General features: G+C 42.6%; 2 protein-coding genes across 4 annotated transcripts; one reads left to right on the forward strand and one right to left on the reverse strand.

Annotated features, from left to right (window-relative positions):
• The first annotated feature begins 244 nt into the window (after nt 1–244).
• Nucleotides 245–12,039, forward strand: LOC122419101 (uncharacterized). Of its 3 annotated transcripts, none has more exons than XM_043433385.1 (11): nt 245–1,753; nt 3,387–3,529; nt 3,923–4,108; nt 4,879–5,280; nt 5,673–5,817; nt 7,250–7,979; nt 8,133–8,371; nt 8,472–8,636; nt 8,899–9,321; nt 9,385–9,558; nt 9,718–12,039. In XM_043433385.1, the coding sequence occupies exons 1-11, from the start codon at nt 877–879 to the stop codon at nt 11,502–11,504; spliced, it is 5,271 nt and encodes a 1,756-aa protein (XP_043289320.1). In that variant the 5' UTR covers nt 245–876; the 3' UTR covers nt 11,505–12,039. The 3 variants fall into 3 exon arrangements, with proteins under 3 accessions (XP_043289320.1, XP_043289319.1, XP_043289321.1); XM_043433384.1 differs by having other exon boundaries at nt 246–1,795; XM_043433386.1 differs by having other exon boundaries at nt 257–552.
• A 10,489-nt stretch (nt 12,040–22,528) lies between these two features.
• On the reverse strand, nt 22,529–23,993 carry ato (atonal). The gene has a single exon (XM_043433381.1). It carries the CDS (start codon nt 23,991–23,993, stop codon nt 23,031–23,033), a length of 963 nt encoding a protein of 320 aa, XP_043289316.1. The 3' UTR covers nt 22,529–23,030.
• Between the last annotated feature and the right edge of the window lie 2,398 nt (nt 23,994–26,391).

The raw sequence follows: 26,391 nt of genomic DNA on the forward strand, positions 1-26,391 counted from the left end.
CGTTCGGGCGACTAATCGCTTGTTTAGAGTTTCGAAATCCTTCGGTAACGAGCTAATCGACACGAAATGATCGCCATCGCTCTCGATTTTTATTTTCGACGTTTTCACGAAAGTCTGTGTCACGCATGAGACAAAGTATACGAAGTATGTAAAATACACATACGACTATTCATAACCAAGCTGGCGAAGTGGCTCGGCTTCGGCGTCCTCGTCGACGGTACAGTAACGTGTCTACGCGCCGCGGAAATAATTCTAACTCCTTGACGTACCGAAATAACCATTTCGTGTGGAGCATATATAACTTTCTCCGGACGGTATCACCCGTGCCCAACGCCCCAATCCGCGCTCGTCCGTCTAAGAGAACGAACCCCCGGAGAAATAAAACTGGTGTTCTCGCACATACCCCACCGGAAATCGAGTGTTCGCGGTTCGTCTTTTTTCACGGGAGTTTGATCATCAACTCGACAGATTAGTTGGGCCCGAAATTTCGTGCGGAGCAATATTTATTATGATTTTTCAAAATGAAGTGTGACTGGTTTTCCAAATAAAAAGGTGTGTAGTTTTTTTTATCATTATTTTTTTTTATTTTTTTTTTTTTTTTAAATGAAAAGAAGGAAAAAAGCGCCGAGAATCGATGGATTTACGGCGTGATCGTAGCGAAACTTTGTCGTTAGAGCACGAAGATCGTGTGGACGGGATTTTCGACGTTGTCATTGGCAATGACGAGAAGCGCACGGATTTCGAGATCGGTGTGTCAGAAGTGCTGTAATAATAGATTTGTCAGCTGTCGAAAGGAGGCAATGAAGAAATAGCACCGATCACGTGCCCTTATCATCGTGGCCTTGACGAAGAGAAGAAAGCAAGAGACGGTCCAACATGGACGCTGGTGAGAATGCCGAGGGCTCGCGCGACGCCGCGAGCGACGATGATCCTCAGCGGAAAGTGGAGAAAGCATCGGCCTATGCGAAAAATCGATGGAGCACCCGCTCGATGGAAAAAATCGAGGAGAAGGCCAGCACGAAGCGAAAACGCCCGAAATTCGTTGGCGCTCGCCTTCCATCCCCTCCGCCCGATCCCCGAGCAGAAATATTTGCCGAAGAAATGGTTTCTTACGAGAACACCGCATCGAAAGCCGCGGCCAATGCTCTCGGCGTCGATTACGCTTTCGATAACTTGGACAAGCTTCACTCCTTAATGGAGGAAATTTTGGAGATGCGGGATCGCAATGCGAAACTTTTTCGACGCGTTCGGGACTTGGAACGCGTCAGAGTAACGAGGAAGGCGAACCTCGAAGCCGAGAAATTAATCGCCTCCGGACAAGACGTCGTCCTGCCCGACGAGGATGTTGGCTTCGCTGAATCACTCCTGGGCGCTATGCTCTCCAGCAGCTTCGAACTGTCCAACTCCCGGAACAACGTCGGACGATCCGCCGGGTCGAACAGACTCCCCAGGAGTCGCTCCATCGGCATGGAACACCGGCGTGTCTCCTGTCCCGTCACTATTGACAGCGGACAACGAAACCACTATCGCACTCATCTACGGGCCTCGGAAAACAAGAAAAAACGACCCTCGCTGGCCATCGGAACGCCCAAAGTTTCCAAGTGGACGCGCGTCAAAGCTGCTTTCAAATGGGAAAAAGCTGCCTGCACGAATAACGAACTCCCTTCAGAAACAGAAGCCAACGTTAGGTACCTCAAGATTCCTGAAAACACGGCAGCCTCCAGCGAAGTCTCGGGACCACCCACACCAGCTGGTACAATCTCATCTTCGTCTTCCGTCGACGACGTATTTCACAGTCAGTTACTCGCCACTTGAATCGTTTTAACCCGCAGACACTGGTGCACATTCGCACCCACGAAAATTTCAAGTCTCTGTACAACTTGAAAATTTATTTCTTCGATTCGGCCATTTTTATATTATAAAAATTGATTTTTCCATTTTTTAAATGATCGTAATCAATCACTGAAGAATTGCGACTCCTATAAAAAGTCTCGTAAGATTAATTCCATACACATTCATGTATGAGATAAAAGTTTTGAAGAGTCGAAGTGCAAATTTGCACTAGTGTGGTCAGTGTGTGACCTCAAAGGTCATGGCGTCTACGAGTTAACAATTATTACGGGATCTTCACTCTTCTAATGCTCTGAAACTTTGAAAGATTTTCTATGTTTTTGTTACTGAATGCTAGTTGATGGTTTGACAATGTTCGACAACGCGAAGTTTGACGACGGAAATTGGAGTATTTTTACGAAGTACAAAGTAGAGTATTTTGTTGCAGGAACGAAAATTCTTCGCGTGAGGCTGTACAGTCATTTTTTTACCCAAAAGTTATGACCTGTACCTTTCAAAAGTTAGGCCAGCTTACAGTTTGGCAATGTTGCATACAATTTAAAGAAAAGTTGGGGAAAAAAAGACGAAAAACTGGTGAAAGCTCAGTCGAAAACACGAACGGTGACGATCCTAGCCTCAAAAAACTGCACGGGAAATAGATTATTATTAATATAATCTCAGCAAATCTGCTAATAAATCTGAAAAAAATTGACATTATTTGGCAAGCCTTGCTCATGTTGCCCAAAAAATTTCATATTTTTAGCATCATTTTTAACGGAGATATCACTGAATGTATCTTGACTTCCATAAGATTACATGTTATTTGGCCCAAATTTTTATTGATTTTTCTCAGCAACGACGCTCCAAAACTGTCTGAAAATTTAACTGATTTTTTTTTACGCTTCACTTTATAAGATGCAATCGGTTTAAAAGCGATGACATCATTTTCATTCTAATGCCTCAACTTCCTTAACAATAAAAAGTGTGTGGTCAAAAAGATGATAAAAATTCCTGAGTTTTTGATGATTTCCGATTGAGAACTATGTTAATTTTTCAAACGATTCTACTCGAGCGTTGGCCCCTCCAAAGTGTCAATAAGGTTGAGCGAGCCAATGAATTTTTCAAGCCCACATCTATTTCGAGCTTCCTTTTACTATTTTGCCTTCGTTCCAACTGCGTAACTTGCCATGGAAAAACTGTAAATACGGAGTGCAGGTCCGAATAAAAGATCCTCTGTTTTAGTAGCGAGCAGATAAGCTCAAAGACATCTGGAGGCTGCATTCAAGAATGCATTTAAAGATAGCGAAAGGCATTAAAATCTCGTAAATGCATCCGCTATTCGGTCCGGATGTTTCTGAGAATACTTTCGTCAAAACCCATCAATTGCTCCTCCTCGAATATCATCTTCCGTCAAAGCTTCTATGAAAATAATCAAATTTCACGAGACTTCGAAATTCTTTTTCAAAATTTCATCACCAATCACCGTCCCTCGATTCTTAGGTTTTTCGACGTTCTCCTGTCATTGAGATTTTCTAAACTCGTTAAAAAATCCACAGGACCTCTGAGACCTTCGAGCAACCAATCTACGAGAATAACGAGAAGAGATGAAAACAGTGATCCTTCGCGAAGGAGCCGATCTCTCGATGGTGACGCCTCGGTACCAATGAACTTTGTTTATAGCTCGCGTCCAAGATCCAAGGTAAACACACATCGGCGCAGTAAAACAAACACACGCTGTGAATATTCAGCTTCTGTTTATCTCTGTCGAGATACCAAATTTGGATTGCACTGAGTAATTAGATGCTCGAAATTCGCGCATGAATGCGTTTCCAAAAACTCTTTTTTCAAAAGGGATTCGGGGGGGGGGGGGGGGGAATTTCGTTGCAATGAAATTTCATAAAGTTTGTGAGTCGACGAGCAGTTTTGTGTCATGATTTTTCTTCAAGGACGATCGCTCGTCATTCGCTTTTCTTGATAATTTTCAATACATACCGAGTCACAAGATTGTTTGGAAAATTGTGAGCTATTTGTGCGAAGCCTGAAACTACGAATGAGAACTCTTCAAATGACGTTTTAATGAATCTTTCGACAGGACAATTCGGCTTTTCGAGGGAAATCCGTTGATCCGAGAATCCACAAAACACCATGGGGAAAAGTGAAGGACATGATGCAACTACGTCGCGACAGTATAGGACGACTACCAGCGAGAAGTATGTCGAGAAACGGCGATGGTCACTCCACGTCGAGTCTTGATTCTTCGGAGATCCATCGATCCGAGGTTGATTTTACGTTTCGTTAACGGTTTTCATTATTAATGAAACTCGGAAAGTTTTATACACGCCCGTGAAACATAATTATGGAAATGACTTTAGTAGGAATTTTTCAACTGTGAAATTTCGTTTCGAGAAAAATTCAATTTTTCTTTCCCGTTAAATTTTCAGTTTCATCGCCCGATTTTATGGTTCGAGCCAATGAACTTTCGTGCGTAGGCAGACGAGAAAAGGGTGCATTACCACTCTTCGAGAATAAGCAAACCTGACGTCTCTTAGCCCACTTTCGATTTAAAAATATCTCCCCGCACTCCAATCTCGTTCATACAGACATATCTCCTTCTTTCCATTCTCAAGTATGGGTGGTTATCGCGTGTGCGAATGTTTATGTGTACACCCGAGAATTGAAGACAGGGGAATTAAGGGGAAGGATGGGTTGAAAAAAAATCATTCCCATTTTTTGTCGGTTAGACCGTTACATTTGTCAAGAGCTTTTGGAAGACAAGACTCTTCGCAGACACACTGCATCTGTCATGGGATTCTCACAATGTCACTTTCTTCTCTCAGTTTTGCCACATTTCGTTGCATCTTTTTCCTCTAACGAGTCTTTGATTCCCTTTTTTATTAAGATTCCCGGGCAACCATATTTTTGTTAATTAGGATTAAGTTTATATCCTAATGTTGTAAAAACGATTATTTTGGGGGGAAGAAGAAATCACAATAAACGACGAAAGTGGTTTTTCCAAATGATTCTACTATGCCTCGTGCAATGTTTCAGCAACACGCAGACGGGAGGCCACCGAGGATTCGTGTTTCCGGCGAATCGATAGCAGTCAGCAGCACAAATATAGCGAAATCCAATTCGAGTAACGTTGCCAACGATTTCGTGGATTTAGCATCGAGACGTTTGACACCAACGCTAACAATAACGGTGCCATCGAGCGAAGAGCTGCGAAATTTGTCGTCCCCGGAATCGGTGACCCCGTCACCACCTTCGCCACGACAAAGTTTCGAATCCGGGAAATCCGAACGTTTTTCACAGCTTGGCTATGAAACTCCGAAGGAAACGAGAACAGGACAAGTTTCACCGGCCTCTTCCAGCTCCGGTATTCTCCGTTACGGTCTCGGGAGATCGAAAACTTGTCAGGGTGTTCCTTTCGCCGGGGATTACAAGAGACAGGTATTTTTTTATTTCACAATCACGAAGCAACAATTTTTTGAAATTCTTCAAATTGAGGACTTTTCAAAAATGTATTTCTGTCTGAGCTTTGAAAATCTTTGTACTGTTCATCATCTTCGCACATTTGGATAAAGTACAGGCATTTTTTTAACTAAATAATACAGTGATAGAGAAAGTTCAAGAAAGTAGTGCCGAAATTCATAAATTTATTTTATTTAAAATTGTGCTGTGGAATCAACGACTGAAAAAATGTTGAGAATTTGTTGGATTTGTTCTAAGTGTTAAGGCTGTCAATGAATTCCAATGCGAACCTCAAAAACGGGATTCGATAGTGAGAGCATTTCGGGGGGTGAGTGAACTGAAAAATAAATCGAATGTTAATGGATTCTCAGCAATCTCTGAAAGGGGAATCGTTGGGTTCATCGCCGAAGATGCAGCGCCGTGATTCGAAATGGAATAAAGTGAAGAGAGCTTTTCTGACGAGTGCGACTTCTGTACCGACGAGTCCGAACCGAGTATCTTCATATTTCTTCGACGGTAAGTAAAATAAAATGAAAATACAGCAGCTCAGCGAGTTTAAATTCCTGATTTTCGAGCAGTTATGCAATCAGAAATTCCAGAAACTAATTTCGCCATGTTTTTCTCGAAAATTTGAGTAACATCGTGAACCCTTTTTTTATCTTCTTTGATTATTTCTTCTTTAGCAATCTGAATGTTCTTGAAACAGCCTTCGAAATCGGTTTTCACGTCGTCCAAGATTTTGGCTGCTTCTCTCGTGCTGTGCTCAATGCAATTAATCAGGGTTTGTGGAGATTTACTTTTTCGACACAAGGACACGAGATTGAGAGCAAAACTAGCACGAGACTTCAAGTCGCACTTCAATTTTTGGATTTCACACTTGATCGATTCGATTTCTATCCGCGTTTCGTTGTGAAGCTGCGTCAATTCCTGCTGTGTTCGATCGTTCAACATGAGAACGTCGTATTTTTTTTTCATACCACACACCGGATCCAGACTCGACAATTCGTGAACTTTTGGCTCTACGCTCCGAAGAACTCTCTTCGTGAATAAATTTTCCGTGCAACAGATTTTCAAAATGTCCCTCAGAATGTCCTCGAGAATATTTTTCGACGAATCTTCGACGAGCTTAGCCAAGTTTTCTGAACGGATTTTTATCGCTCGATAGGCTCTTCTATAATCGTCGGCATTGCTCCAACTGCACTGAAATTTATAAATTCCATTAAATGAATAATTTTCCTTCAATTCTTTTATTTCAATAATTTTCCTTCTAGAACTCGTAGTCACTTGAGTATTTTTTATTGTTAATATCATAAGACCAATTTTTTAATTACCTTCGAGGGTGGAATATTGTCAGGAAACGTTACTCTTTGGCAGTGTTTCGGCGGACTCGGCTTCGGGCATTTTTCCAAGGCTTTTTTGTAATCCAGGCATCGACGTTTTTTATCCGGAAACAATTTTTTCGTGCTGAATGCTAATTTTTCACTGAGCCACAAATTTCTTGTCAACGGTGGTCTGCAAGCAAGCGGAATTGTCGATTTTAACACAAGCATTCTGTGTGATTATTGATGAAAAAATCAAGCAGGCAGCAAACATTGAATCCGGGTACCAAGAGACGAAGGACTCATGGCAGTTTTTATTTCGTTCACGAACTAAAATCAGGATTTGAATGTATTTGATTCTGACTGACACTTGAATTTTGTGGGTTAGTAAAAGTCGAAGGGAACGATCGATTGTCAATTTGATTACAACGAGAAAAAGATAAATTTAAATTTACTTCAAATAAAAATTGTACTTTTTGCTGGAAGAAAATTTGATTGTTTGACAAAAAAATGGAACAATTCCAAGCTGAATGGATGGATCCCAATGAAAGACGTTTTATCTCAATCCAAAGTCACTGAACAACAATGTATCTCGAGTGGAGCTAATTATAAAAAATTGGATTGTTTAGATGGTGACGCTACCGGGGGCAGTTACAGCGCGAGTGCGAGTGCCGAGGATCTGGAAAATGAGAGTGCTTCGAGTCCGGGAGTGCACGCCGAAATACAAAGGAATTATAGACTGTTGCACGACAAATTTGGAACGGAATTTTATCGTAAACTAGCAGAATGGGAAAGACTGAAATCGAACAATAATTCATCGGTACGAGATTCTCCGAGATCGAATGCTCGCGAAAGGGATAATGAAAACTTGCGTTTGTTGGGCGAGGAACGTTTGACTCCGGAGTTCAAAAAAAAACTGGAGGAATGGAAGAGAATGAACAAAGGGGGAGGCGAAAATCGTGGCTCGAGCACTAGTGAAAATCGCTCGGTCAATCGTCGACGCATAACTGACTGGCAGCTTTGGAGATCCTCCTCCAAACCGGAGAACAAAACCGAGGGGCCACGATTGTCGGACGATTTCATCAAAAAGATGGAAGAATGGAAGAGAATAAAGTCGGCAACGTCACGACGTGAAACTGAACCGGCAATGAGAGCACGGGGACGCAAACAACGAGCAGTGGCCGAGGACGATGAGGAGGGGGACGATGATGGGGAAGAAGATGAAGAGGAGGACAGAGAGAACATAACGGATATCGGATTGTCGGAAAAGAGACGAAAAGCTTGGAAAAATCTCGAGGACGAAGAGTTCAAGTCTTTGGAAAAAGTGCTGGAAGCTTTGGAAATGGATCGTCAGACGAGGTACCTTTTCCTTTTTTTCTCTACTTATTTTTGAGGAGCTCCAAACTTTCCGATTTGGCCAACAATTAACTGGCCCAAAGCTCTAAATAATTGACAGAATATTTTTTATTTAAAAATTAGTTGATTTTTGTGGTCATTTCTCCTACTCCACAGGCTATCAAAACTGCAACGAATTGTGGGCTCGCAGCCTCAAAAAACTCGGGAAGTATTGATCCACACGTCCACCGGCCTGTACCGATTCGAAGGGATTTCTCGTAAATTTACGAGGAAATTGTACGAGTGGGAAAAAAGTCAGGGAATCTCGCCCGAACTTTCAACTTTTCGACTTTTGGATCCATTGAGATACGGGGTCGGATCTCCTCGTACCCGAACCACTGCGATTTATGGAACTGGTAAATGCTCACTTTTTTCACATCCACCAGTTACAAGTTTCCTAACTTTTGAAATCAATTATTTAAATAACTCATTTTTTTCGTTTGAAACGTCGTTTAGATGATGAAACTCCTCGTAGAAATCAACATCGTTCGAAATCTGTTGGCTGTGTCGACATAGATTCATGGAGAACGAAACGCGATATGGACAAAACGACGATCCGAAGACTGTGCAGTTTATCGTTGAACGATATTGACAATATCGATCATAGGAGCTGCGTAATTGGTGAGAAAGGGATAAAAATAGCACGCGAGAAAAGACAAGAATATTTTCAATGACAAAACAAAGTATTTGGCGAGTACTTCCAAAAATTCTGACAATTTTAACACGCATTTCATAATTTTCTTTTCAAAAATTGTGTATGAAAAGACGTCGAATCTGCATGCCGATTGTTACGGTATTCATTAAAAAATGTCGAATGATATTATTTTGAAAGAAAATGTCGAATGAAAAATGTGATGCTATAATATTTTTGTCCAAATTCAAGCATCTTCGATCCCAACGATTCCGGATGAAGAGGACACGTCTGAGGATATAGCGATGGAGGATTCTGAGGCCGAACCGGAACCGGAAGCCGTTATCGTGGATGTTGAGGATGTAATAGAGGAAACTGCGAGTCCTTTGAGAAAATATCAACCTCATCAAACTCCAGTTTACAGCGTTGCGAGTAGTGAAACAACGAGTATCGCGGTTCCTCTCGGTACTGTAACTGCGAGACACGAACCATCGCCGATTATTCTCATCGAACCCGGCGAAATTCATCCACTGCGAGCGCGTGCATGTTCGATCAATGAAGTTCAGACCGGACTGTTCTACTCCGATGGAAACGACGAGGAGTGCGTTACAATTGCGACCACTTTGCCTTCTTCATCGATCGAGTCACAACAGCCCGAGCAAGAACGTTCGATTGGTAAGGATAACATCGATGACATTCGAAAATCATAAAAGCCAAAATAGGATCTCGTTTCCGCAGTTGGAGGTCTTACGACTGAGCGCGAAACTTACGATTTCGATAAAAATGATTTATCGACTGAGGGCAATATGAAATGTGACGCATCACAAACCGTCGCCGCAGTCGATCGACCAGCGACTGATGGAGAGAAAGAGGATTCGTGTGGAAACTGGCAAATGGCTTCACCGACCAATGGTAAATACACAACGTTTCATACGATCGTTTATTCGTGCATGAAATAATTGAAACTTGTCCTTTGTAAAGCTGTCGGTTCTTCGTTAAAAATTAGTAGGATTCAATGGCACTTGATTCTCTTGTTTAATGATTTTTTTATTTTTTTAAAATTATTACCAGTGAACTTCGAACACCGAACCTTTCAGCAGCCAAGTGAAATATTAATGAACGAGGAGGACGAAAGTTACGAGGATGCGGTAATAACCGTAGGAAGCAACATGAGACATGCGAAAAAATTACTCAAGACTCGACGTTTGACCGATACTTACGTGGGTTACGATTGGTTAATGAAGAATCGTCCAACGACGAGTAACAACGTAATAAACAATTTCAAAGACGAAGGTGATATTGACAACGACGAGAATTCCCTGTCGGAAATAAATGACGAATTCGAGGACAATCCAAACGTCGAGAGAATAATTATAAACGAGGATACACTGAACAAAATAGTCGTTCCAACGGCTTCGAGCTCGAGCCCTTTATCGGCAACCTTGAAACTCGACGGAGATAAAACTTGCGATCGGGATGCCGATAATTCGTCGAGGAAAGAGAAGAGAGAAGCGACGAGTGTTTTCGTGAAGACGAAACGAATCGTATTTTCGCCTTTTCGTCGGGAGGCTAGAAACAAAACAAGCGGAAATTCTTTGGAATCGGAAAACTCCAACGACCGTAAAGAAGGCTCGAGCTCCGAAAGGGCTTACGAGCTTTCGAAATCGGACAAAAGCAAATCAATATTTCCAGCGATTCCTGCCTCAGGAGAATCCGAAGAACGTTTTTCGTCACCGGATACAAATTTCATCGTCGAATCCAAGCGTCCACTTGTTCCGAAGTCACCAATTCCCGCTAGAAAAGAGTATACGGTTTCATCGAACAGAGAAAAGTCACCGAGTATTAGAATGATGATTCGACGTTACAACGATAAAGCGGAGATCGAGAATTGCGAGCGCAGAACCGCATCCTTTTCGCCGATCGTAACCGCCACTGGTTCTGCGACTTCGAGTGGCAGTGGCAGCAGTACTCCAGGCTGGAGAACGCCTCTGGCCGAGAGAAGATCGATCGGTCGTCCGGACCGATATGACGAGGCAAAGAAAATGTTGAAACCGCGAAAAGTGGGCAACGATTCTTCCGCTCGATTTTGCGACACGTCGGCGAGCATTTTGTCGAAGAGTTCGAGCGCTGATTATTTGCGTCAGCGATCGAACCTTGATACGCGTAGAGAAAGGACGATGGAACCGGAGTTTTCGTCACTGTCAATTGACACGGGTCCGAGGAGCCTCGAGTTGCAGGGAAACAATCTTCCGAGTGCGTCGTCGCGAGCCATGAAAATCCGGCAGGCGAAAGAGCATTTTTTGTCTATTAACAAGTTTGAAAATCCTCCAGAAAGGGAGGAAACAAAAGATCCGCGAGACCGACCCGAAGAACCGACGGACACTGAAGAAGAGAAAAAAAAGAGGGAAAACGATAAAAAAACGTGTTCGGTCGAGAGAAATGATATCGCGAAATCCGCCAGTGTAGGAATGATAAATGTCGACGAAGATACTTACGAAAGGCTTCAATTCGCTGGAGAAAATGGAGCCGAGCGTGGCTGTGATTCTTTACCACGTTCGAACGAGCATCTCCCTACAACGGAAACGAAAAAATCATCGACCAGTAAACTTTCTCAAATCGCGAGTAAATTCAAAAAAGCTCGTTTGAGACGTGCCAAAGACAGGGAAAATTCGGGGATGAGCACCGTCTTGAAACTCTGCAGACAGAGTCTCCTCGTCGACATCGCGACCAATAATTCGTCGTGTACCAATGAGGGCGAGTGCTCCAATAGTTCAATGCCCACGGACGCGACTACCAGACAAAAAGACGAGGACGCTGAACGCAAGAATGGCGATAAGGCTGATCTCTCAAAATCGTAAAAATTATTCGATCGATCCTCAAATCGTTCGACTCGGGAGTTCTGCCTATACGGAATATCAAAATTGCTGCTAGCGATGTGACAATCGTCTTCACTTTGCTACTCGATCTCAGAATTTTATTCGAAACTGCCTGAGTGTATCTCAGATCTGAGCACAGCGGAGCGGTCCCATTCGTATCAACTCATCGGAAATTATGTCGTTAAACTGAGGAAGTTTAGATTCACTGTGTCATTGAAAGTGTACTTCGATTACTGTCCACAAAGGTAAATTTTCAATCACGAGTGAGACGAAAGATAGTATTATTTTGCAAAGAAAAATTATTGGAAGGAATCCCCAAAGTCACGCTTATTGGCGATCACAAAAAATGGTTTCTCGAATATTTTATTAGTGACGGAAGCCATAAATAATTGAATCCTATATATCGCTTTTACGTTATAATTTTCTCTAGAATATTACTTACATGAACATTTATATATTTATAGTCTATTGAAAGTGACGAAGGAGAGACACGAATAAAGCTATCTAAAAGATGAAACTGCTGAATTTTGTGCTGATTTTTTTCACTCGAACCCTTTGGATGACGCTATAGTTTACAACGTTGGAGTCCAACGAAATGATCTAACAAAACTCGAATAATTCCAGTAATTGTCCAATTTTTTAATCTGCTGAATTTTGTAATTCATAGTTTTTCAACCTACACCAATGATTTCGTTAGACTCCAGCGTTGCAAACTCCAGAGTCGTTCCATTAGTTTATGGAACGTGTGGATGGAAACATTGAAAAAAGAAATGAATAGAAAATTTCAAATAAATAAAATTAGTCAAAATAATCGAACGCACGTGACTTAAAACTTTGTAAAAATGAAAATGCAAATTTCTCAACGAATTTAAACATTATTTAACACAGGCATGAATTCACTTTCCTCGTGCGGAATGATCTATCAATCGAATTCCTTACCTCGAAAAACAAATCACAAAGAACGTAAAAAAGAACGAATCGTATTATTATTGCTTATCAAACACTCAGGCAGCGAAAGTATGAACAATGTGAACTTGTCAAGTGAAATGCTCCCTGTCTACAAAAATAAACGAGCTTGTTTACACAATAAGGCGAAGTAAGCGAATGAATGGTTCAAGTAGTCACTCTAATAGGGGAAATCGGTGTGATTAAATAGAATTAATAGGAGGAAATTTTTTCGTGTGTGTATCACACACCGTAGGATTTTTCGAGTGCCGGTCGACGCGTGTCCCTCGAGTCCGATGTCACGTGCCGCTTTCACAAAGGAATTCAACACACATATCTGGCTTTACAGTGACCCTAACGTAATCGATTTGAAGGTATAAAAAACTTGACACGACATTAAGGATGATTCAGTCAATCGAATGATCACAGTCCTTTCAGACTGATTGAAATCCACGAACGTTGGATGAGAACAAGTTTAAGGGCATTACTGATTGTGGGCACTGCTTGCCGAACCCGAATCAGATTGGAGGAGTTGAGAGTATAAATTTCAAAGTTTTTTGAACGACACGGAAGCCAGTGATTTTTATGGAAAATATTCAACGAGCAAACTTCGTTTTCGCAATTTTTTTGCCCTTTGAAAACCCCACGTCCATCCACAGACAATTTTAGTTCGTTAAAATTGAATATTTTTGAGTTATTCAAAGTTAAATTGTATCGCTCACGTATATTCTGTGGTGAGGTGACTTCGCATAAGTAGTGAATCACGAAAGAACACACGCCAAAAAATAAATCCTTTTCTTCTCCCCTAGAACGGGGCTCAGGTCACTAAATCTTCGGGACGTTTTTAAGGGATCAGGCCCGACCTCAGGGGTCATGTACCTGCTCCTGTCTACCATGGTCTCATAGAATTTTCATAAAATCCTAATGCTTTTCAACAGGACGAATAGAGTGCCTCGTTATTACAGAATCGGATATAAATTGTGCGGTTTGTGGCGCATTACGGTCTGAGCCTTTTTGAGGTTTGCCATTGTGCGAGATCCTCGCATCATTTTTCTTAATCGAAAGTCTTTTTTCACCCACAACGTCAAATGCACGTAACATCAATTTTCATTGCAATAACACCAAAAAAAAACAGAATTTCCCACAATTTGCCAATAATTTACAAAATTCGATTACTTTTATGCATTTTAATAATATTTCGCGTCACTGTGAAATATTCCAACATTCTTTATATTATCGAATAAAAAACTTTGTCACAAGCTCGAAAAATAATTTTAAACGCAATAGGAAGTCCGCGCAAGTTGCCGAGAGGCGAGGAGGGTGCTGAACACGAAAGCGGAAGAAAATTTTATGCGTCGTAGGAAGAGAATGACGTGATAGGCTTCGTCCCTCAATAGACTTCCGTTTTAGGACCACCCTCGTTGGTCTACCGAAGCTCTCGAGGCGATATTATGCCTCGTGTGTATTACGACCAATACGTGCTCGATGAAAAACACATATTGACAATAGTTGTATGGATTTTCTATTGCGAGGGATATTTTCCGAGCACAAATATCCCCAAACGGAATGCTCGCAGGTACGAATATTAAAATTTCGCCAAATTTCAACGTTTATACCTGAAGCTAAGTAATTCTACGCTGATCCTGAAAAATTGGCTACTTCCTGCACGATCGAAAACGAATCCAAACGCACTTTCTCTTTCCTGCCATTTTGCCCGAATTTATTCGAAAGTTTCCCACTTTTCTCACAATTTCTGTGATCTCTTGCTCGAAAAATCTATACTTTCTTCAGTTTAATTGTTTTTTTGGGAATAGGAATGTGGATTTCTTCGCTGCCACGCATCGATTAATCCCGATGAAATTGTCGTTGCATCTCCCTTTCTCCGGAGAGTTCTCGTTCCCGCAGAATCTTTAAGGGGTGGAGGATTGACTTCCAGAAAGTCTCTGATTTATATCTCAGGCCTGCGACGAATGACCCGCGAACACACACACACACACACACGGAGGACACGAGCACTGCGACTGAGGTAACCGCGTAACAGCGTAATACGCCGTCCCTAAATTAAACAGGTGTGCAGGTTGCAGAAGAAAAAAATTGAAAAAACGTATAAACCATTTGCGTCAAGATAGAGCGGAGACCGACAAATTTTCGGGACCCGATTATATTTATCGCTTGATCCCAGTACGGAGATTACATTATTTCGATGTCTAATGCGTCGTAGGGAAGACTGCGAACCCTTCGTCTCGGCGCGCGCCTACTATGTCCAGGATGAAAAGGCTCAAGCGTAGAAGGAGAAAAGAGAGAAGAGGGAACGAGAAGCAAGTCGAAGATTCGAGCGAAAGTGAATGGAAGAGAATAGAAGAAGAGAGAAAATAAAAATAACGAAGAGTTGATCTTTCAACGAAATGTTTTCGGCGAGTGGCTCCTTAACGAATTTAAATAAAGCAATCTCAAGATCGGACGAGGAATTGTACGAAGATATCGTCAGGAGGGCGGCTTCGTTTGTTCCTTTCTACTAAAATCCACGTATACCAAACTATACAGACATACTATTATACTTTCATATCGTACATACACTGTTACACCCTGTACACAAATACGTGCCTGCGGGCTAAGACTCAAAATATTTCTGGAGTCCATTTTTCTTCTCTTTTTTATCTTCCTCACTTTTTTTTTCACGAAACTCTGGCAACTTCGTACATACTAAACATTTCCGATAAAAACCACGCGAATTAATAGCTGCGAAAAATACTTACGCGTTCTCACGAAGCGGTATCGCGATTTCCGATCGATTCGAGCTCTCGACTCTCGGAAAGCATCCTGCAAAATGTGTACGCAACGCACAGAATGACTTGTTCATTAGTGGGGACGACGTTGGGGACGTTTCTTCGTATCTTTCGAACTTCCGACCCCTCCTCCACGTCCTTTTCCTCAGGCCAATCCACAGGGAGCTCGTCATTTCACTTTGTTGTGCTCGTAGATCACGAATTTCAAGTGTAGATCAGCAAGCTGAAATGCAACGTTATTCAGATAGAATGAAAAAGATTTTTTTGTTTGTACCAATTTATGATTTGTCAAACGTTTATTTCTTTTATCAACAATGTTTTTTCGTTATTCGTTTAAAAAAATCGAAAGCATCGAAATGGTTTGTCTTCGGGTGCCCGTAACATCACGACATTTTTAATCGTGACGCTGAACTTTGCAACGTTGGACTCAAACGAAATGATGTAAAAAAAGCTTCCAATAATTCCAATAACTTTACAATTTCGTTCCCTGTCGAATTTGCAATTCCTCATTTTTCAACCTCCACCGCGATATTTCGTGAAATAAAAAATTGGCCAATTACAAATGTTTTGTTCGTTCATTCCTGTGGACTCGAACGTTGCAAATTTCAGCGTCGTTTTCAATCGCCCCTCGAAATAGAAGGAATTTTTTGCAAAAAATTTGTCATTTTCGTCCTGAATCTATGAAGAAGATATATTTCTACAGATTTGTCGAAAATGTGCCTCGAAGGGTTCATAACAACGAGCTATCTCGCATCTCTATCGCAGGGTTATGGAAGAGTTTGATATTGAATTTTTTCACGATGAGGGTACGTCAGGAAGATATACCGGAAAACGTAGAATTTTCCAAGCTCGAGAATCACTTGTCCTATACAGATATATACATTGATATAATAATTTTCGAATATCTTGGAGCATAATGTTCAGCGTCCGAGAGATAATGATGAGCGCGCGAGATGCTATTACGGTTTTGTGAAGCACCTCTTACAACCCGAGCAAGATTTACGTTGCGAAAGAGTCTCTCACCGGTTCGACCGTAAATTAAGTCTCAGCACGTAAAATTAGTACGACGCATATTTCGGAAAATGCGTTGAAGAATATAGCATGGAAGTACGCGCCTTTATTTCATCCTAGAATTAAGCTCGGGCGTTATCGAGCATTCGCGTTTCTATATTGCTCCTGGTATTCGATCCTGTTTATAGGGATGCCGAGGATTTCGAGGAAAGGCCAATTATCAGTTGGAGTTACGTATGTTAAGGCATCCGTCGATCATTTTCTTTTCTACGAAGCCTCAACCTCCTTCGTCTATAGCGATAACTGCAGTTTTCATAACCGTGCGGAAACGCGCGCACGCGCACCAAAAGAATTTGCAAAACGTACAGCGCGAAACTCCCGTGGGCAAATATTGAAGAAAGTCAAATGCCGGGATTTCAAAAATTCCACAGACCATAACGGAAATCGAATTTAATTAGGACGTTTTTTCGCTCCCCGAAGGTTGCACCTTCGTTACTTCATCCGTTGCGAATCTATCGCGTGCTAAAATAATCCAGCGTCCCATAAACAGAGCTGCTTTTTAACGCACGAGTCGAAGCAGTCCTATGCAAGTACAAGCGTTACAATACTCTCCAATTAACAATTGAATAATCGTTATAATGACAGTTATTTGGAAAGAAAATAGGCATAAATTATCGCATTGTACTTCACGCATAATTGGGCCTTAAATACGTGATTAATCCATCCGGAAGGACGGATCTTTGTACCGGATTATTTACGATCAGAAGTGCACCCTAAACTGCAATTTTACGGTACTCACGTACGCGTACATTTATATCTATGTACAATGCGTATACACATGCGTATATACGTAATTACGAGTATTACCTGCGGATGATTTGAAAGGTGTTCCGTGAAGCTCAGACCCGGATACGGACCTAACACTATTGGACAGCACTTGGGCATAAACGGTACGATGTATTAAAAAAATGCAGTAAGTACGGCACAGCCTACTGGAGCAATTAAATGCAGTAAGTGTAAATGACTCGCTACGGGCTCAAATTTCCTAGTTAAATTTTCCAAAAAAAATCATACGTTCAAAAAAGAAAAATAAAAAAATAGCAAAAGTGACTAAGAAATTGCGAAAAATAATGCTCGTGCATTACTGACGATTTTTCTGTAACTAAATTATTTTCGTATAAATCATTCTCGATAAAGACTTTCGACGAATTATTTAACGTGATATTTCTTTCGAGGGTGTTGCTGGATAACGTTGTTTATAGAATCTCGTTCACTGCTCCGTATTTATGATTCGACTCAACTGGGGTAACGAATGTCCTGATAAAGTGAGCCCTTTCTAAAATTATTGGTGGGAGAAGGTGCGAGCTGAGGTATTTATCATTATTGCAGAATGGGAATTACGGTATATTTTCTGGAAGATTCAACGACTTGAACGCAGTTCGAGATATTTCGGTCGAAAGTGTTTTTTTTTGTCGGAAAATCGAGCGTGAAAGCCTTTTTCAGTTCATTGAAACGCGACGGGTTAAATCCACGACGATCGCTGCACTGCATCAGCGCTGGTGCTGGGATATTAGTTTCCTGCTGCGTGCCCTTTTTTTCCCTTCGTTATTGTTAAACATCCGCAGGGGGTGCACACGTGGCCGGCCAGAGAAAAAAAACCGACGGGAAAAGACTCACTTTCAACGAATTTTTTGTATTTGCCCATTTGATTCGAATTTCATTCGATTTCATGGCGTTCCGGTGATCGATAAGAATGAAGAGCATCCGATTCACCGATGCTGGCTTTGATCCTTAGTATTTATTTTCAATCCACGAGTAACGATTCACACGAGGAAAATGTAAATATTTCTGATAAGGAAATGCAATTCGTTGAAAAAACTGGTTCGATGCTAGTTGCAGGAACGGTAACGCGGTGGATATTTTTTCAAAAGCACTTTTGAACTTAATTCCCGATGGAAATCGTTCAAACAAATAATCCACCATAATTAGACGCAATAAGTCACGGGCTAAGTCTTATAAAATTGTCGCGAAAACTCGTTGGGATCCTTCGACTTTTATTAAGCTCGAAAAGCGTAAAAAATGAACGCTCTTTTCGTCTTTTACGAGCTTTTTTAGAGCCCAATAAAAAATATATGTACGTACATTTTTCTTTCCCTCTCTTCGACCCGCCCTCCGTTCGCACGCGACGAGCGGGGCATCCCCGAGATTTCCTCTTAGAGAAACCGATCATCCCCCGTTGCGGCCAATCCCCTCCTACACTCTGGATCCCAGCGCTCTGGTTATTGTTCGCCTTCGCGTGAGAGCGCAACACCCCTCGAATATCGAGCGTTCATCACGCGCGCTACAGAAACCTCCGTCTCTCTCTCCCCCCTCCTGCTCTTTCTTCCTCCCGTAGACCACACAATCGACGTGTGTGTTCCCCATTCCGCTAGCCTACATTGAAGCGCATGATTTTGCCTCAAAGGGCCAAACCGCGATACTTCTCACGTTCGGACTTCCTAAGGAGGCACCTTCTTCAACGGAATCGTTTCGATGCCAATTGCATCGAACAACCGAATCCAATTTTTTCGATCCAATTTTTCATTAACTTTCTTTTTCGAAAGATCCTATTTTATTAGCAGAATGCAAAGACGGTTTGGGTTTCTTCTATACAAAGATATGGAATCTACTAGCAAATCATTAACGGGGAGATTTTCGGAGCAATCTTTCGCGCTCAATCCAAGTTTGACGAGTCAAACTTGGATTTTCTGGAGAAAGTTCGATAAAGATCCATTGAACTTTGAATTTATCATGTTTGTGCATTTTTTCGAATGAATTCGCGATTACAATAATTTAATCGAACGAAATAATACATTTTTAACGACATTAAATAATGTTTGGGGGATTTTAATGAAACTGATGTCAAAATATGAGCTCGTGTGAGAACGCATCGATGGCATCGATCCTTTGAACGTTGGGCATATTGCTTTTTTTCAATAGGTTTCGAAGGTTATAAATTTTGTATTTTCTTTAAGGCTTCGCAGCCTCATATTTTTTTAGTGGAGGCTCCTTTTGCTGAGCGCGTTCGCCACACGCGTGCTGCGCGCGGTTCGTTCCCTCCGTTTAATTCCCTGTTTAACTCGCATATGAAAAGAAATAGAGAGAGGCGCGTGCATCGTGAGGTAAACCACGAAGATCTCACGTTACTCGCGTTTAAAAATTAGCCGCACGATTAAAAGCGGTATCATGGTTGTAGTTACTTGCAGGAGAACTTCGATACGAAAATATTTTCACATCGGCGAGTCAAAAATCATAAAAACAATGATATTTCAATCAAATTTTACAAAGGAGGTTAAAACTCGGATTGGATCCGGCGTTTAGATTTAAAACTCAATTTCAAGGTTGACATGGAATTTTGTCGGAACAATATAAGACGAACGAAAACAACCAAGTTCCCGAATCACTCGCGAATTCTTGGTCCAAAATTTTCTTTTTTTTTTCAATTTCCAAGGCACAAGAGATTTTAGAGGCGCACTGACCCTTGGTAACAATATAACGGTTTTTTTTTCGTTATTGATGGTAAAAATGTGCGTCATTATATTCGAGCAAAGTACATTCATTAGACCGTATTATACGATATGCAACTACTTCCAATGTAGTGCGTTGCACCATAGTTTTATGGTAGCAGTACACGCGCCAAATTGATACTACTCGAGTACCGTATATTTTAATTGTTGAGCGTAAATTCAAACACTTGAAACACAAGAGTGTATACTTCGGTCCAGAAGCCGAAACAATGCAAGTGTTGTACCGTGCACAACGGGGATGCAAGAGCGTTCGAAACCCCACACGAAGGAAGATTTCGTTCAAGACTTTTTCCATGATTTCTACTACCTAGAAGACAATGTTTTCTCACGCGGCTTAAGCTGATTGCTCCTAAGGGGTCTACCCTAATTAGAATTTTCAAAAAATCCATTTTTTATGCTTTTTTCGAAAGTATACTAAAATTTTGTAAAGATTTGAGCTGAAAATTACGTTTTTGGACAGCTTCCTGATAAAATCTCCGAAAACCATGAAAAAAAACGTGCCTTTTCGTAGTTTTTTTAAAAATGGCCGACATTTTGTCATTTTAGAATAAATCAAAATCGTATAATGTGCGCTGTAGCCACATTTACCTATTGAATCTAAAACCATTTTTATCTTTTTCCTCCGATCATCCATTTCAGAGATTTTATCAACAACGCACACCCATCTTTATTTTGGACCCGACTTCTCGCCCACTTTTCTCTACGAAAACTAAGTAAAATAAAAACAAACAAAACAATCCTTTGTGTATTTTAAGAGTTTGTTTCTCAAGCCCAGCACTCTTTATATCCACATTTATAATTTATACCGGTCAAAAAAAATCGTAAAAATAATCGTTTTATTTGCTTCTCCAACTCGGGTATACCCCTTAACTGCATGAGTGACGTAGTATTTTCATAATTTTCATTTTAATTTGAATTTTATTGAACGTCTCAAAGTTTTATGTTTAAAAAAATAGTCACTTTGCTGATCAACTTTCCAGCGAAAAAAAAAAACAAATCTGAAGATCCTGATAAATCGTTTGTATCATAACACTTCGAAATGAAATTCTGCAGCAGCGGTGGTCAACAATTCGATTGAGCAGCAACCCAGACAACGCCGCCCAGGCCTTCGAACTTAATTATTTCGTCGCTGTTGCACGCAGCGGCAGTTGACTTATCCTGATCGGTTTAACGATCCAGCCAGACAGAATAGCGCAGCATAGATAATATTAAAAATCTACACGGAGCCCCGGGGTTCGTTTGCAAAAAGGTAGCTGCCACCGCTTTTGCGGTGGGCACACTACCGATACAAAAGCTACCGGTGAACGCTCGATTCCTCACGAAAGAAACGTAGAACAGTGTAAGGATGTATATAGGTAAACACGTATTAATACCAACAGCTTGTAGTACAACCGAGCGCGCTTTTGAGGCAAGCATGAAGCAGAGTTTCGTTGAGACTCGGGGTAAATAGCTCTCGGCACACTTATATAGCGAACGGCCGATCGTAACTCTGCGGATAATGAGTCGTGCCGCCATATCGTGTGCCCTGGATGGAAGAAAGGAAAGGAAGAAGAAGCCTCGCCGAGTCCGGAAGGTTCGGCATCGTTGTGGCGAAAGACGAAACTGTTTTTTTTTCCTATATAGACTTAGCGCGTTGAAATGAAGGAACGAGAGGGCATAAAACGCGAAGAACAAAAAGAGAGAAGAGAAGGAAGTTGAGCACACGCTTCAATTATTGAATTTATCATTCGAGCAAATTTTTCGGGAATCTTGAAGAAACACGGAGCCACGGGAGTAGCCTCTGTCGAGTCAATGGTTTTCGTCGAATCCGTTGCACACCGAGCTGCTTCGACGGAAGCTCGAATCGACGAAAATTAGACGAGCATCGTTTGTCGTGAGAACTGCGACCGACAAATTCCGTGTTCGGGGTCTAATCCTCGGTCGCTGGTATAATTAAAAGTTCTCTTTCGAGGAGGGAACTTCTCGCGGAGTCTTAGATGACCTCTTACCGCTCGAAGATATTCCGTGATAACGACTCGATCCAACCTGCTTCGCGCAGTTTCGTACCTTTGAGCGTAGGTATTCGCAGGGACCGGAAGTGAAGCATTTGACGAGTCGGGGGAGGGAAACGTGAGTTGGTAAGAGCTCATTGGATCATCTCATTATAAATTTGACTCTCTAAGGATTCTACAATACAAACAGTGAGTGTAGTAGCGCGGCGATTCTCCGGTACCCTTCGCTTCGTTCCTTCGGGGTTAAACTGCTCGACAGAAAAACGAGTCCGCCGCGCGCACTGGAACAAGGCATAGGAGGATTTGAATTTTTTTCTCTCTTTCTCTCGCTCGTGTTTTTGGTTTCCCTGAGGGTACGCGCGGAGGAAGGGTTCGAAGGCGATATACCGGAGGATAGGCTGCTCTCAAATTGCGATGAAACCCGGCACCCGAGGCACACAAGTCCACGGGGTTTCGGGTGACAGCCGAGGACCACCGATGACGCCTCGTGTCTTCTCAACCTTACGCACATTTCGTCGTCGTTGTAATCGTTCACGGGAGTTGACCGCGAGTTAAGGACCGAAATTGTATTAGATAGCCCACATTTCGTGGTAGCTAATTCGAGGCTCATTAGGTGTGGCTAATGTGGATTGGACGAGGAAGAGCAGACGCATGACGAAAAGGAGCACCGGAATGGGTCCGCGGGTGAGGCCGAAGGATCGAGCGTGACAAGTAAACGACAAACAGAAGATCGTTGAGTCGTGGATATTCTTTTTTTTACTTTATTACTTATAAAATTATTGTCGTTGAAAAAATATATTTATGTATATACATAGCCATCTTAATTCATCAGTCTCTCGATCGCTTAACTTAATATCGTACGATTTAACGCGACGCCACCATCGCTCTCCTTTTGCGTGGCAAAATATAAAACAAAATACTTTACATCAAGCGCCCTGCGTGCGCTTTTCGAATGTTTTTACAAAACTTACGTCAGTATGAAAATATGTAAAAATAAAATAGGGAGATCTCGGAGCTGGAATGAGTTTTGTCTGATTTTCTAGATTTTTCAAATCTTATGATCCTTATGTACAAACGTTCTTTCAAGCCATTTCCCAAGGAGGCACCTCGCGGGGATAACACTCAATTATATTCGTTGCGATTATCTCGTCGCGTAACCTTCGATATTTACAACAATAACAGCAATAACAAAAACAACGATGCGACTGGTCACTGGAGAAGATCGTAGAGCGCCGTGATGTAGGATTGGGCCATTTGGAGGGTTTCGTACTTGGACAATTGCCTGTCGTTGCCCAGGGACGGCAGGTAGGCGCGGAGTCTGTCGAACGCTTTATTCAGATTCTGCATTCGTCTTCTTTCCCTCGCGTTCGCTGCCAAACGACGTTTCCTCACGACGTTCGAGCTCACGTGTTTGCCCGCTCTTCTCCGGCCGTTTGGCTCTTCCGAGTCGCTGTTGGCACCGTCGCTCTCCAGGTCCATATCCATTCCGTCGGAGAATTGGCTGCTCGATGTACTAACGACACTCCTCCTCGAAGAGTGGATCATCTTGTTGCTCTCGTCCCGGTTCTCCTCCTCTTCGTCTTCCTCGATGTCGTCTTCGTCCTCGAGCTTCGGTCGTCTCAGTTCCATGTGGACTTGGAGCAAACTCCGTGGCTCTTCGGTCGCCCGGTCCATGACGTCGCTCCGCGATCTTTCCGCTCGCAAACGCCCGCAGCGTTTCGATTCTTCGTGCTGCTGTTGGTGCTGCTGCTGCTGCTGCTGCTGCTGCTGTTGCTGTTGCAGCTGGTGTTGATACGGTTGCTGATGACGTTGATCCTGCTGCTGCTGCTGCTGCTGCTGCATCAACGTCGAACTGCGACTCGGTACTACGCACATTGGGCTCGTGACTGGATTTATCAAGGATTCAACGCAGTGCTCAGAAACGATGGAACTGGTTGTCGTCGACGGACTGACTGAGCGTAAGCTCGCTGGGGGACTCGGCGTGTGCCAGCCGTCACTGTTGTTGTCGTAAGAAACGCAACGCGGTTGTATCGTCATTACGGAACTAACCGGGGGAAGAATCACGCTCTTTTCCTTGAGATAAGAGTAGTCCGGTAGCTCGAGATACGTCGGAGTATTGTCCTCTTGGGGAGGGAACATGTAACCGTAACGAAACATCTCTTGGAGCTCCATTTTCGAAGACACTGGCAAAACGAAAAGTCCTCGGATTTACAAAAACTTTTGGTTTCTCGTTAAAACTCAGGGTCTCTAGAACGCCCCTGATCTCTCTGGAGACAATCGATTAATCTCGTACACTGCGCGCACTCGTGAATTTTAACACATCTTTCTCGCAATTTATCGCTCTGTAAACGTATTTGTGGAGAGAACAGTTTCCCTCTGAAGATAACGCGTTTGCCTGATCGACTCCGCAGACTCGAACTCGTCTCGCTGTTCGTCTCGGGCTTTTCTCCGTACAATACTCGCTCGAAGAGACCGACTCGCTCCTCCAAGGGATTCTGAGGGTTCCCGTGGCGAGCCGAGGGATTTATGCGTTCAGGGAGCGAGTCACCCTCGATCAGCACGTGCCTCCTGACCAATGAGATTTTGCTGGTCAACCCCCTCTCGCTCGTTGGTGCTTTTCATGGTGGGGAACTCCAACCTCGTGGGGATAGACTCGAGGCCCCGAGGAGCATCGAAAGCGAGAGAGAGACGGGATAATGCACGTACGAGCAACAGGTGGTACCGATCTCAGAGGTTCCCGGCAGCGGCGCCTATACCTGCTACATATGCGTATATATGAAGACTCTAATACGATTCTCACGAGGAGTGAGCACACATCGAAACATCGTCTGGCACTACTTGTGCCCTCCACCTCCCCCTGCGGAAGAGCAGGGGAGCCCTTCCGCGTGTACACGCATCTCGTATCGTCTCGTCTCTCTATCCCCGTGTATTGGTGGAGCGGGCTTATACTCTAGTGTATTGCGTGATGAGGGCGCACGACACGACTTTGATCTCGAAACCGGAACGCAGGCGTGGAAATCTACCCGAATCGTGTGATGCGGCACGAGATATATGAATCACTTGGTTCTCTTGTTTTTTTCTGATTGATTTTCCCTCATGAATATCTGCCAAGATACGTAACTTGGAAAAAGAGCACTCGATCTTCGGCCGCGTTACCGAGCCACAAACATCGGAGCTTTTTTATCACTGCCGACACGATCGAGAAGTCAGAATATATAGCGGGCAGAAGAAGTGCGGTGAGGCGGTTGTCTGCTTAGAATTATTTCAAATTTGGTTTTGTAATCGTTACTTTTGCCAGGTGAGACTTTTGGCTTTGTTCGCGCGAGAAATTCGATGCTGTGAAACGCGAAGGAACCTGTCAAAACGTCACAAATCAGTTGCACTTCGGGTTATTCCGAATGATTTTTTTCTCGTAAACTGTAAAATAAAAATATTGCGAAAATTGTATACACCACTACCTGCCACGTCGTCAAATATTTTCTCGTGCTTTCGTTTCCTGTATTTATCTTCATCTTTTGCATCGGAAAAAAGAGAAATAAGGCGTCGGGCGAAGAGAGAAAACAACTTGTACGTATTCCGTTGGTCGATTGTATAGCTGACTAAAGATGCGGAATTTCTGTCGATCATTATTATGACAAATGGTAGAACGGACACAGCCGATGGACCGATATTGTAAACATCAATACGCATCTTCGCCACGGTATTATATTTTTTTGCGAGGGTGCAAGGAACCTGGGGAATGCACCTTACGAACGGGTGTTGGGTTTTGGGCCTTCAACAATATCAACCCCCGTGGAAAACTTCGCGTCAGATTTCTCGCTGCCAGACCGAGCCAATGAGCTCGAGTATCGAGTAAAAATCGTCGTTACCTCGGACTCAAATGAAACGTCGATCGTAATAAATTGATAGCTCAAATCGAGGCTCAACTCAAGTGATTTATGCCCACTTTTATTTGCTGGCTTCATTCTGGTATTTCGAAAATATTTCAGGTCAGCAACGAAAACAGGAAAATTCATTGCGTCATTCGTCGAGCATGAACGCTCGTGAGTGAGTATTAAAAGTTTCTGCAACGAAAACAGCCAGCAAAGACGCGAGGATTCAGGGTAAAAGGGAGCGAGAGTATTAGGAGTCGACTAAACGTAAATGGCAGCATTTTCGGAGATGCTGCGCATGCTTAAAATATATATACGTATACTACGAGGAAGATCGCGGACCGAAACGAGAGAAGAAAAGGATCGTATCTGCAGCACAAAAAGGGTGCAAATACCTCAGGGGCGTAAGGTCCAGTTACATCTTTCCTCGCTCAATTAGCGAAAACAGGTAGGATAAAGTTTGCGGTTACCAGCGACGGTGGTCTCTTTTCGTCCTGGCAACCCGATCTCTCTCCTTCCCACACTATCTTATTCCCCTCTCCCTCACCACGAGCAAGTCCTTTGCAGCGAGTTGAGGTGGCAACTTTATCTTGTTTTCCTCAAAACTTTCTGCTTCCCAGGTAAGTGCGGATGAAAAAATATTTCCCGCTTTTGAGATCATCAATATATCGCAAAATGAAGCAGCTTTTTTCAGTTTT

The sequence above is a fragment of the Venturia canescens genome, chromosome 1, assembly GCF_019457755.1.
Source record: "Venturia canescens isolate UGA chromosome 1, ASM1945775v1, whole genome shotgun sequence".
In the NCBI taxonomy this organism is placed as follows: Eukaryota; Metazoa; Arthropoda; class Insecta; order Hymenoptera; family Ichneumonidae; genus Venturia; species Venturia canescens.